The sequence below is a fragment of the Rhinolophus ferrumequinum genome, chromosome 23 (assembly GCF_004115265.2).
Source record: "Rhinolophus ferrumequinum isolate MPI-CBG mRhiFer1 chromosome 23, mRhiFer1_v1.p, whole genome shotgun sequence".
Taxonomy (NCBI): Eukaryota; Metazoa; Chordata; class Mammalia; order Chiroptera; family Rhinolophidae; genus Rhinolophus; species Rhinolophus ferrumequinum.
Genome location: NC_046306.1, coordinates 41,487,187 through 41,500,984, shown reverse-complemented (window position 1 = coordinate 41,500,984; position 13,798 = coordinate 41,487,187). Strand labels below are relative to the sequence as shown.

General features: G+C 43.6%; 1 protein-coding gene across 8 annotated transcripts in view; it reads right to left on the bottom strand.

Moving 5' to 3' along the window:
- Nucleotides 1–1,861: 1,861 nt before the first annotated feature.
- Nucleotides 1,862–13,798, bottom strand: part of KIZ (kizuna centrosomal protein) — a 155,756-nt gene continuing 143,819 nt past the window's right edge. For 5 of the 8 annotated variants that reach the window (XM_033094995.1, XM_033094996.1, XM_033094998.1 and 2 more), the window contains 2 exons: nucleotides 4,035–4,078; nucleotides 1,862–2,042 (listed from right to left, as the gene is read on the bottom strand). In XM_033094995.1, the coding sequence (XP_032950886.1) occupies nucleotides 1,939–2,042; nucleotides 4,035–4,078 (148 nt within the window). In that variant the 3' untranslated portion in view covers nucleotides 1,862–1,938. The remainder of the gene's footprint in view (nucleotides 2,043–4,034; nucleotides 4,079–13,798) is intronic. The other 3 variants (XM_033094997.1, XM_033095001.1, XM_033095002.1) reach the window with 2 other exon arrangements.

Below are 13,798 nucleotides of genomic sequence, written 5' to 3'. Positions count from 1 at the left end.
CCGTGTTCAATCTTAGCTGCAGGGAGCGCTGCCCACCATCCCTTGCGGGAGTTGCGGTTGAGAGCCCACTGGCCCAAGTGGGACTTGAACCGGCAGCCTTCGGATTTAGGAGCATGGAGCTCTAACCGCCTGAGTCACCGAGCCGGCCCCCTGTCATGTCTCTTTTGTCTCCTCTGGTCTGTAACAGTTCCTGCCTTTCTTTGATTTTCATTACTGACAGTTTTGAGGAGTACGGGACAGGTATTTGGTCAAATGTCTCTCAATTTGAGTTTATCTGATTTTTTTTTTCACGATTAGACTGTAGTTATGAGTTTTTGGAAAGATCACCACAGAGATGAAGTGTCTTTCTCATTGCAGCATATTGGGGGTACCTGACATCCACATGACCTATCACTGGTGACACTAACCTTGATCACATGGTTAAAGAGGTGTCAGCTAGGTTTTTCCATTGTGATGTTACCACTTATCCCTTTTCATACTCTATTTTGTAGAAAAGATACACGAAGTCCAGCCAACATTAAAATGGGGGTGGGGGAAGAAGTAAGCTCCACTTCCTGGGTCAGATGGTTGGAAGAAACTTAGTTCATCTGTTATTTTCCAGATGGGATATATAAACACCCAGAGAAATACTCCAGGTACTGTGCCTGCTATCCTAAGACCCCACTGGGCTTCACAATGGGGTGGGGAGACTAGAGGATTTCCCTGCTAACTGGTTCCCATTGAGCAGTTACCTTTTGAGGAACAGCCACACTGTTTTCCAAAGTTACTGCACTATTTTACATCACCATCAGCAGTGTATAAGGGATTTCTCCACATCCTCACCAACCCTTGTATTACCTGTTTTTTGGATTCTAGCCGTTCCAGTGGGTGTGAAGATACCTAGTGATATCTCACTGTTGTTTTGATTTGCATTTCTCTTATAGGTAACGATACTAAGCATCTTTTCATGCACTTATTGGCCATTTGTATATCTTCTTTGAAGCGGAATCTATTCGGAACCTTTGCTCATTTTTAAACTGGGTTGTCCTTTTAGCATTGAGCTATAAGAGTTCTTTATATATTCTGGATACAGGTTCTTTTTTGATTTACATCAAAAATAGGATTTGCAAACATTTTCTCCTATTCTTTTCACTTTCTTGTGGTGTTCTTTGCAATAAAAAGGTTTTAATCTTGGTATAGTCCAATTTATCTAGTATTCTCTGTCGTTAGTACTTTTGGTGTCATATCTAAGAATCCATTGCCTAATGCAAGGTCACAGAGATTTACACCTATGTTTTCTTCTAAGAGTTTCATACAATTTTGAGTTAATTTTGTATGCAGTGTGAGGTAGGGATACAACTTCATTCTTTTGCATAAAACTATCCAGTTGTCCCAGCATCATTTGTTGAAAAGACCATATTTTCCCCACTGAATGGTCTGGACACCCATGTCAAAAATTAATTGACAATAAATATGAGAGTTATCCCTTGGTTATCAATTCTAGATTATATATAAATCAATAGTTCATATAAACCAATATCATATATAAATCAATACATGTCTGTGCCAGTACCACACTGTCTTAATTACTGCAGGTTTTTAGTAAGTTTCAAAATTGGGAAATGTGAGTACTCAGTTTTGTTTTTCTTTTTTAAGACTGTTTGGCCATTCTGGGTACCTTGAATTTCCATATGAATTTTAGGATAAACTTGTCAATTTCTATAAAGAAAATAATTTGAATTTTGATAGGCATTACATTCATCACTTTGCTTTTTGATAACTGAAAAATGAATATGCTAGTTCATAATTATATCATAAAATTTCACTGGAATAGCAATGTGGCCCTAACGTATTAAAAAATCACAAAACTTAAAAGGACATGTTTATTTTGGAAATCACATATGAAAATAGGGTTTCAGTTTCTTTAAAGACTTTATTTCCAACAGCTGTTATAGCTTATTAGTCATAAAAATTATCAAAATGATCAGTGGATGTGTTATGGTTTCTAGGACGTAAAGCAGCTTCAATTTCTGAGTTACTGTCATCAGACTCACTCCAGAAGGCTAGAAGAGAAAACCAGACAGCTATTTAACATCTCAGCACTGATTAGCTTGGCTTAATCAGCCGGATTGGTTAATTGGAACACTGGCCTGCAAAAGGCCCGCTAGGGATACCATGTGATGTATCTGACCAGATATACCCGGAATGCATGTCAATACTGCACAGATTTACACATTTCACAATGTGTTCTATGCACTGTAATGGAAAACACTTTGTAGAAGACTTTCTTTTCCCTTCTGTTGTGTCCAACTCTTCACTGTAGGTTTGGGATTTAAAATCAGGACTAACATGGAAGCAGGGTTACCTGGGTGTTTTATCAGGCCTGATACCACCTCACCTCACCTCACCTCAGCCGCCCCTCTACTTTGATCTCCCTCTGTTCTTCACAAGAGCAGAGAGGAGAAGGGAAGATATAGTGGAGGAATAGCAGTGAGGTTTACACTGACACAGGGAATGAATACACGTGGTTTACTTGAGAGGTAATCCTGGGAACGATGGGGGTTGGGGAACTGGGAGAGTGACACAGGGAAGAGAGGAAGCCAACAGAGGGTGTTAATGAACAGGGCTGGCAGTGGACACCTGGGGCTCAGTCCTGCAGGGGGCCCTCTGAGAAACTGCAGAACTCTCTTCAAATTGTCCCAAAGAAGAATGAGGAAGTGGGGTTATTTATCCACCAACTCCCATCTCTTATTGTTTGAGGGTTGTTCTCAACCAGAGCATCAACTCTAGCACTGTGCCCTGTAAGGCATGAGCATGCTCCTGTGGACAAAGAAAGCCCCCAGGTGGCAACACTCAGCTGCCTGATGTACAAGGCCAAGGACATGCCAGTGAACTGTACTGAGGTAACCTCCAAAGCGGTTAGACAGGATGTGGTGGGGCACATTGTCTGCTACATTGACAATCTCCATGACTACCAATATCTACATGGCATGACTTGTCAGCCCTGCGATGACTTCTTACATACAACCTCATTTAATATTTTCATCAACCTGGTAAGGTAAGTATTAATGTCTCTGATTTACTGAGCAAATTGTGGCTATGAGAGGTTAAGTAACTAGCCATAATTAGAGTTAGTGAGTAGTCAAACTAGGAGTACCACCCAGGTCGTCTGACGCAAACCCATGCTCTCAATTATAACCCACTGGAAATGGGATTTAAGGAGACAGGAGTAGAGAGAGCCCAAGCTTGGCAGGAGGTATTTCACAGTGTTAGTGTGGAAGGAGGGTTAGATTCTCTCTGTAAACGGGTAGTTGAAGGATGAGTAGGAGCTCACTAGGCTGAGGAAAAGAAAAAGGAACATCATGGAGAAGGAATAACATTAGCAAAGGCACAGAGGTACAAATGTGGTGTATCTGGAAAAACCTGGTTGTGACTTGACCCAAAGAGGACAAGGCCTTGGGAGGAACTAGGCTGGAGAGTAGGGATGGGGCCAGACCACAAAGGGAGAAAGTTATAGACTCTATCCTGTAGGTAGTGGGAAGACATTGGCAATTCTTAACCAGGAAGGTAAGAAGGTTAAATGAGGTTTTAGATGCTGGTGGCCAGGTGGAGGACAGCCGGGAGTTGGCAGGGGTTGGATGTGAGGAAAACAGTTGGATCTCCTGCATGGGCCCTGTCGTGTCTTGAGCAGTAGTTACTTGTGGGGCATTAGCAGTGAGGATGGGGACAGAGGCAGGAAACATTTCATAGGTAGAATATATTGGTGTTGGTATTCAATTAGTTGTGGAGGTCAGGATCCCCTCACTATTCATAACTGCAAATTACAATGCTCTGCCTCTGTGGCCCGCGGCACCCATGTGTGCTCAGGTCACAGCCCTGTCACTGAAGCCCTTCAATCCCCTCAGAGACAACATCAACCCAGAGGAAGCTACAAGGGCTGCCCTTGTGATCACAGCCATGCTTACAGCCCTTACACAAGTGAACAAATACACGTCACAACAGCTCTTTTGGTCAACACACAAAATGAAAATCTGGTATTCTGTTATTTCTCTTACCTTTCAACTTTAAATTGATAGGTAGTTTCTTTTTATTTTCATGCCTGTAAAAATAAAGAAATAACCTAAGTTCTAAGAAAAAGGAAAACCAGACTAATATTTTTACAATGAGCACCTTAGGGAAGAAGCACACGCTATTTACTGAAAGGCCAGAAATTTTACGTTTAATCCCCAAGTTTTAAAAGCAAAAAGAAAATGGCCGGGCTGCTGAGGCCAGAGGTATTTGCTAATGCTTTGGTGGGAGGGTCCCTATTGAGACAGCTGACTGCTGTCCCTGAGTGCTGGCTCCGCAGAGACCCAGTTGGACTCCGCTCTGCCTTATGTGTGCCAAGCGGCACTGCACACTGTGCTCCTGCTGGAGAATGCACGCACGGCAGGGGCAGAGGACCAATTTCCCGTCAACAGTCTCTGGAAAACACTAATGTGTAAAGCTTAGCACTTGTAGACAAGCTAAAACAGAAATACCTGAGGTGGGGACTTCCAGATGTTAGGATACAAGGAGCAGCTGGTGAGGAAGTTAAAATACTTATCTCCATTAAGCCAGTGATACCAATACTTAACAGTTTAACAAAGGAGTTAAAAATAAACTCTGTTTCATTCGTTAAAAATATTAGCACATGGTAGAGAAAAAATGCAGTGCCGTGGACACCTGCGTTTAGGGCTCCACGTATCACGTACATAAAAACGCAAGTGTCTAGGGCACCTAGTACTGAGCAGCGTGTTTAGCACAGCCAATATGACAAGAAATAGATCCATGGGACATGACGCCATCCAGCACTCCTTTTCAAGAGCTTTTGCAATTTTAATGAATTTAAAAGTCCCCTCTGGGAGCACATCATTTGATTTTTTAAATTATACTTAAATTCTTTATGGTTCATACTGATAAAGAATAAAAATTCAATCGAGTAAATCTGAAGATCTAATAATTGGCTTTATTGAACGATTCACGCATTGGGTAGCATCCCATTGTAGCAAGTAGAGGGAAGGCCCAAGAAGCTGTACAATGTGGAAGGCTTTTACAGACAGAAACTGGGCCAGAAAAGAAAATTAGCAAAAGAGAGGCTTGTTTCAGGCAATGGTACCTTCCCTCAAGGGAACGCGGTGTGTGTGTCTTATCAGGCAGATTGCCTCAGTTTACTTGGGAGGCCGGGATGAAGAGGACCTTCGTGACAGATTACCTCATTGGTACTAACTAGAAAATTGCAGACTGACTGATTAATATTACATTCCAGAGAAAGCTGAAACTGCAATTAGGTCAAGTATTAAGTGTAGGTTCTGTCATGGGCTTTAGCACAAGCGACTCCATTTTGGGCCTGTTTTCTCTTTAACAATACTGAATGGCCAAGGGAGATATTAAACAAGAAACTGTTACTTGTGTATGGCTTGCCATTTTGATTTATTTTCTTGTGTTTTTGCCAAAGTATTTGCTTGCATTTACATTTACAGATTATGTCATTAAAGCAGATTCCATCCTTTTAGATGGGGAGAATGCTGAGAAAAGACACAGATCCCAATACGCACCATCACTGCTCTTCTCACAGCCAGCACCCTAGTCTTCTAGATGCAGGACCCATTTTCTCCTTCCCATTGGGTCAAGTCAAGTTAACCTATGGCTTAAAACTCTGCCTTTTGCCCCGACTCCGGGTGGTGAACACACAATGGGATTTATAGATGATATAATACAGAATTGTACACCTGAAATCTATGTAATTTTACTAACAATTGTCACCTCAATAAATTAAAAAAAAAAGAAATCTGCCTTTTGCCATAGTTGCATTACATTTTTTTCCTCAGTAAAACAAGCTCCACTAAGGTATCATCTTCTAGGCTCAGTATCTGTCAATATTCCCTTTAAACTTGGTGTCTGTTTATTTGCTATGACCCACTAGTGGCCGGTGGCCATTTCCCCATGACAATCCGAAAGGGTCCAGGGCTAACTGATAATCATGGAGACTGCCAGTAAGGTGCGCACTGACAACATGAACCTGAAAGAATCCATCTTACATAACGCCCCGCCCCTGCCACACACACAAAAGACAGATATTAAACACAACTGTGGGTTGTGTCTACTATTTATCCACCTCCCATTTCACGAATACAATGGGCTAGGTGCTAGAGGGGAGAGGTAGATTATAAAAACACTGGTAGGGTGCAAAAAGAGGCTAATTTGCCAGCTGTGGCCCAATGATAAGAGTCCTGTGGGGGAGAGGGGAAGAGCACTAGCTGGGAGAACTGGGTGCATAGGGTGGGTGATGGGGTGGCTGCAGGATCCCCAAGGAAGCAAGGAGCCTCCTGGACTCTGCTCTGAAAGGCGGAAAGCATCTCACAGGTTGGGACCGAGGAACAGTGGGATGCAGTGGGACGTGGCAGCTGGGAGCCCTTCACAAGAGCAAGGGCATGGAGGCAGGCAAGTACAGGCCAGGTCCCCACAGCCTAGGCCACTTGTCTGAGCGCCAAGAACATGACCAGTGCTCATTTACTGAGACAGGTTAGTTAGCATGTTGTCAGGTAGACAGGAAGGTCCCTGGTGGAATAAACAAAGACAGCCATATCCTGAAACGGCTCATTCACTCCAGGACAAAATGTAACGGCACCTTGAGGTTAATAAGTTATCTCGCAAATCCCTTTTGGCCAAAAAGAGAAGATCTGATAGATACGAATGGGTTATTTCGTTAATCCCGTCAGGATGGGCAAACAGAGCAAACCTGATAGACGAATTCCATTAGAAGGCGCCAGCTCCCTTCTTCAAACGGGCAAGAGAAGATATAAGAATAAGAGCCTTTGCCCTACATTGGGCACCCAGTCGCGACACCCTCTTATTTGAGAGCTGTGACTCTTTACTTTTAATAAACTATTCTCTTTTCCAACTCCTCGCCTCTCCTTGGTCCATGCTTTCATTCTTCAGTTTCGCAGACACGATCCCAACACTGAGAAATTTCCTACATCATTTGGGGGCTTGCTCAGGATTGAAGGAGAGGTAAATATTATCTGTGCCTTTCTACTTGCCCATTTATGGGCCTTCATCATTTTTTTGTCTCTTTGTCCTGTCACTCATAGTGGGCCTCTGTCAGCCACTTAAAAGTAAATAAAGCGGCTGCAAATCTTAAGCCACGGAGTAAAAGGTCTTGTGTGAGGGTTCTAATCAATCCCCTCTGGAGCCGTGCCGGGGAAATGTTGTCCTTACCCCGACTGCCTTCTCTCTTGTAGGGAGGGGGATCCAAAGATGGCGGGAGGTTGGGATGAACAATCCTCGGTGGCAACTGAGGGGCTCTGGTCACCGCTACTCTGTGGTGAGTTCCCGAAGGCTCCCTGGTTCTTCCCCCGACCCAACTGCCCAGAAGGGTGCCGTTGGGAGGCTCCCCCTCCCCTCTCTGCCACATTCTCCTGTTCCTCCACTGCCTTTTTCCTTTCCGCGAGGAGGCTGAATACTGGTGCATGGCTGGAGTTGTGGGCCTTTACAGACAAGTAAGGTGCTCTGGCTACGGCTACTCTGTAGTGGGTTCCAAAGGTCTCACTGGTGCCTTCCCAGCCCGACTGCCGGTAAGGGTGCCAGCTGAACGTGTCTTCCAATCATGCTGCTCTTTTAATCCTGCCACTCTCTTTCCTCAGCTCTGGAGACATTGGTCCGGGGCCCCTTCCCTGTGAGACGTCCTCAGCACTCCCCGTCAGTCTCAAGACATCTTAAGATAAGAACACGGACCTCTGTCTCTACAGGACATCCATCCCTTGTTACTCAGGAGGAAATTTACTGGCATATAACATACCCTCTCATATCATCTTATCAGGATCTCCTCTTAGTTTTAAAGCACAGATGGAGGTGTCCTGGAATTCACACCCAACATCTCTATTGTTTTTGTGCCCTTCCCATCTATTGCCGATTTTCCAATAACTGTTTAGCGGCTCAAGTTCACCTAGGATGCTGCCCCTGTGGTCCTGAGTATTTTGCCGCTTTCCTTTTATACCTTTGTAGTTGCCGACCATCAGGCAAAGTTTTTAAGGAGTACTGACATATTCCGGACTCACTTTTCCTTAAGGAAGCAGTCTTGTCTGAAGCCTTTTGGGGCTTCAGATCTCTCTCTCTGTCCCCCCTCACATATTGGGTTTCAGGGCCTCCTTCTACTCCTTCTCGTCTATGCCCTATGCCTTCCTTACAGGTTGAGTATATATATACTCCCTCCTTAAACACCTCTATTCAGAAGGCCGCTATTATATCAATTGCACCATCAATTTTCGAGATGCCCAGAGTCGGGCCATATACCCTTCTACTTTATACCCTTCTACTTTAAAACACCCCATTGTTGGCCACCGCCTTTATCGATCTGTGGGCGGCTGGCACCAGACATCCAGGTAGGGACACACATAGATTTAGGTAGACACTCACTGGGGACACAGGTCGGGCAGCCCAGGAAAGCACGACTAACCCTGGCGCACCGTGGCTCCCCAAACGCCTTGGAACTGATTGTGCAGTCTCCTTGGCTCAAGCTGTAGAGGACGCTCTAGTAACAGCTGTTGGGAGATGAATTGCAAAGGGACACCTTTCTTTTCTTCCTCCCTTCCAGATGGGCAATCAGCCCTCATGTGCCTTCACCCCCCTGGATTGCCTCTAGAAACACTGAGACAAATTTGACCCTCAGAATCTGAAGAAACGGCACCTGGTCTTCTTTTGTTCCGAGGTTTGACCTCAATACAAATTAAAAGATGGGGAAACCTGGCCTCCTGAGGGAAGTAGCAACTATAATACTATTTTACAGTTAGATTTATTTTGTAGAAGGTATGGCCAGATGTGCCAGGTTTCTAGAAGCCCTCATAGGGGGAACTAAAAAAAAAAAGTAACTAAATTGATACCGTGTTTCCCCGAAAATAAGACCTAGCCAGACAATCAGCTCTAATGTGTCTTTTGGAGCAAAAATTAATATAAGACCCAGTCTTATAGTAAAATAAGACTGGGTCTATATAATATAATAAAACATAACATAATATAGGGTCTTATGTAATATAAGACTGGGTCTTATATAAAATATAATAATATAATATAATATAATATAATATAATATAATATAATATAATATAATATAATATTATACTGGGTCTTATATTAATTTTTGCTCCAAAAGACGCATTACAGCTGATTGTCCAGCTAGGTCTTATTTTCGGGGAAACATGGTAGTTCAGAAAAAAAGGGAGCTCCACCCATCTCCTAATCTACCTATAACCAGAAATGCCTGAGGCTGAGGTAACTAAAGAAAAAAATGACACTTTTAAAACCAAGCGGCTAATTCTCAAGCCAGATCCCTCCATCTTACTTCGCTGCTCTGGTTCTAAGTCCTGCAGGGACCACCGGCAGTGGGATTCATTATAAGGGAAATGGTCTTTGGACTGGAGTCTGCCTTCCTCCCAGAGTACTAGCATTCTGAATAAGCCTACTTTTAAAATCATGCTATCCCTGTTGCAGAATTTGTCAAAAAAATTGCTTGGGTTATTGACTTTGGGATCTCATAGAGTTAAAAACTAATAAAACGTTAACAGATGAAACTTTTCAGTAATAATATAGTGTGGATGTTTAGATAAGGTTTCTCACCTTCTGTTGGTAACTTAAGATTTCGATTTTACTAAGTTGTATTAAATGATAAAAATTATTTAATATCTAGATATTTCAAAATAATGAAAAACTGAAATATTAATTATTAGATAGGTCTAAGTTCATCTATTTCTGGCTTCTTGTCACAGAAATAAATGTATCTTGTATTTTATTACAAAAGCCTATGCTTTTGAAGGTTGCCAAATATATTTCTGGATTTGCCAGTGGAAGTGCTAATTGCTTGCTTTTGGTTGTCAGTAAAAATTAAGGTTTTGAAGACAAATGATCAGAAGTTCCATATGTTCAGGCTTTTTTCACTCTAAGAGACAATCCAGACCTCTGTAAGAAATGTAAAGTTGATCCGGCTCTTCTGGCTGTAATTTCTTGTCTCTGTCCTCAAAAGGAAACCCCTTCAAAGGAGACCCACTCAAAGGAAACTCCAACAGGACTCTCCCCTCTCGAGCAGGAGGCCCCCACAGGAGACACCCAGTCAGAAGACCATCCCAAACCTCTAAACCCTTGTCTTCCTCCTGGGCCAGCTCTTGCCCAGGCTCTCTCCCATTGCCCTCCGTATCCAGGACCTCCTGTACAACATTGCCCCCAGCTGGAAGCAAATCTTCCCTTACAGGAGATGCCGGGAGAATTTGGGCCTGTCAGAGTTCAGGTCCATTTCTCCCTACAGGATCTCAAACAAATAAAAGGAGATCTAGGGAAGTTTTCAGACGACCCTGATAAAAATATAGAAGCTTTCCAAAACTTAGCATTCTGAATAAGCCTACTTTTAAAATCATGCTATCCCTGTTGCAGAATTTGTCAAAAAAATTGCTTGGGTTATTGACTTTGGGATCTCATAGAGTTAAAAACTAATAAAACGTTAACAGATGAAACTTTTCAGTAATAATATAGTGTGGATGTTTAGACAAGGTTTCTCACCTTCTGTTGGTAACTTAAAATTTCAGTTTTACTACGTTGTATTAAATGATAAAAACCCAGCTCTTTGACCTCTCTTGGAAAGATGCCACGTTAACCTTAAATCAGACTCTCACTAATTCTGAGAAACAAGCAGCCCTACAAGCTGCGAACAGTTTGAAGATGATCAGTTCCTAGCATATCATGATGAACAGGCTCCATTTGGGAACCCTGCCCTGCAGGACAACAAGCAGTACCCACTAACGATCCACAGTGGGATCCTGATACAGCCATAGGAAACTGGCAGAGAAAACACTTTCTGGCATGCGTTTTAGAGGGACTGAGGAGAACTAGGACCAAATCCATTAATTATTCAAAGCCATCTACCATTAGTGAGAATTCGGAAAAAAATCCCTCAGCCTTTTTAGAAAGGCTCAGGGAGCCCATAATTAAATACACTCCTATAAGGCCAGACACCCTCGAAGGGGAAATTCTTCTGAAAGACAAATTTATAATGCAGGCTGCCCCAGATATCCACAGGAAATTACAGAAATTGGCCATTGGCCCCGAAGGCACCTTGGACCAATTACTCAAGGTAGCCAACACTGTCTTTTACAATCGGGACCAGGAGAAAGCCCAGGAAAAGGAGAGGAAAATAAAAAAGAAGGTGGAAGTACTGGTGGCTGCCTTACAGGCTACAACCCAACAGGCTACCCAGGGCAAATCCAACTGCCACCGGTGTGGGCAGTCTGGACACTGGAGAAAGGAATGTTCACAGCGACTAGAGCCAACCTGGAGACCTCCATGGCCCTGTCCCATCTGTAAAGGGGATCGTTGGAAGTCAGACTGCCCCCAGAGGCCTCCACCCCTGAGGCCAGGCTTGCCTAGACTCCCACACTGAGGAGGCCACACTGACTGAGGGCGCCCGCGGCTTCCAATGGTGGCTCCTTCATCCCATCTAAACATCGGGACTCCTAAGCCCTGGGTAATCCTAGAAGTAGAAGGAAAATCTTTCAATTTCCTTCTAGACCCAGGAGCCACCTTCTCTGTCCTTCTCTCCAACCTAAGGACCTCTCCAACTGACATGTTACTGTCTGCGGAGTAACAGTAATTTAATAGCCAATTACTAAATATTTTTCTCAGCCCTTAGGCTGCATATGGAGGTGACCTAATGTTCTCGCATTCTTTCTTAATCATTCCAGAAAGTCCTACCCCACTGTTGCAAAGGGACATTATGAGCGAAATGCTCATTCTCCTGGCCCCTGGAAGTCCTCCCAGCTGCCTCCCGGTAATAGAGCCGACATCAACCCTGATGTTTGGGCCTCACAGGGGGTAGTTGTCTGTGCCTTAACAGCCACCCCGGTCTACGTTCATCGTAAGGACCCCACCCTATTTCCTTGCCAGAAACAGTAATACCCTTAGACAACCCAGATTGGACGCTCGTCACTGATGGGAGCTCTTTTATAGGAAATGACATACGTGGTAACTTAAGAATGTGGTTTTATTAAGTTCTATTTCTAGCTTCTTGTCACAGGAATTGGTATGTGTTTTCAAGAAAGATATAAGGCACGGAAATACCTGCTATGAGCATTGCTTTAAATGTAGAGATCAAATGTTTGCTCGATGACAAAGGCCCTCAACGCTACCTCACAGGCTGTCCATGCCATGGGACAAGGGTTAGGACAGGTCAAAAAAACAGCTCTCAAAAACAGAGCTGCCATAGATTAGCTACTCCTCAAACACAATCAAGGTTGTAAAAATATTAAAGGATTATGCTATTGCAATCTCTCTGATAATTTACAGTTAACTGAAGATAAAGTTCAACAAATTCATAAGTTTCCAATATTAAACAAAAAACAATTCTTCAGCCTAGATTTTTCCTTCCTTACTTCCTGACTTCCCAATTTAACAGGACTTAAGGAAACTTTTCTCATTTTTCTTTTATTCATTATTATAGGTATTATCTCATGCTGTTGCCTACAATACGTCTCAGCTTACAGACTACCCACTGGTTGGCTACAATGGCCTACAGGACAATAACATCCTCACTTGGATTTGTTCATCTACCAGGGACCAGTAGATAGACCTCTGCCGACAAGCCCTTGTTGCCGGTCTCTTTCTATGCCCCTCCCCACCCTGAAGTAGCCAGAGCGGTCATTGCACCTATTCCCTAATGGCAGTTAGGGTTACGTCTTCAGAGGGGGGATGGAGACAAGTTAGTTAGCATGTTGTTAGGTAGACTGATGGAATAAACGAAGGCAGCCATGTCATGAAACTCCAGATTCTGAAATGGCTCATTTACTCCAGGTCAAAATGCAACGCGCCTTAAGGTTAGTAAGTTACCCTGTTTCCCTGAAAATAAGACCTAACCAGATCTTACATTAATTTTTGCTCCAAAAGACGCTTAGAGCTGATTGTCCAGCTAGGTCTTATCTTTGGGGAAACAGGTATCTCGTAAATCCCTTTTGGCCAGACAAACGGAGCAGATCTGATAGACGAACTCCATTAAAAGGCGCCAGCTCCCTTCTTCAAACGGGCAAGAGAAGATATAAGAATAAGAGCCTTTGCCCTACATTGGGCACCCAGTCAGGATCCCCTCTCCTTCAAGAGCTGTGACTCTTTACTTTTAATAAACTATCCTCTTTTGCAACTCCTCGCCTCCTTGGTCCGTGCTTCCATTCTTCAGTTTCATGAGGCACGAACCCAGCACTCATGGAAATTTCCTATATCCTTACCAGCTCTACTTGGCTGCCTCCGAAGTGCCTCATGGTGAACACGCTCGTCCACCACCACACTCACAATTTCCCCCATGTGGGCCCCTCCCTGCCAAACCAGGCCCCTTCCCCACTCTCAGCCAATGGCACCCCAAGCTTCTAGTCGTTCCCAAGCCCCTCTCCACTCCTCATCCTCCCACACCCAATCTGCCCCTAGGTCCTGCCAAGTTTACCTCCTCCTGTAATGGTGACTCTATACCTTCTATTTTGAGATTTAAACCTGTGATGTAATTTGATTTGACAGTATGGGTTGGCTTGGGACTTTTTGAAAGCTTTTTTTTTTCTTTGTGTCCCTCCTGCCAAAACTTAATGATTCTGTTTACTGTACACTTACTATGCACACCCACTAGTTTCAATAGTTCTATTTATTTCTGGGCAGCTGAGCTCTTGCCTGGCGTCGTGACTTGGGAGAGGTTTTTGTATGGGATCTTCTCCAGACCTTGAGGCAGACCAGCCTCTGGGAAGAGCTTTTTCCTGGAGTTGCCTGTCCAACTTCTCCTTTT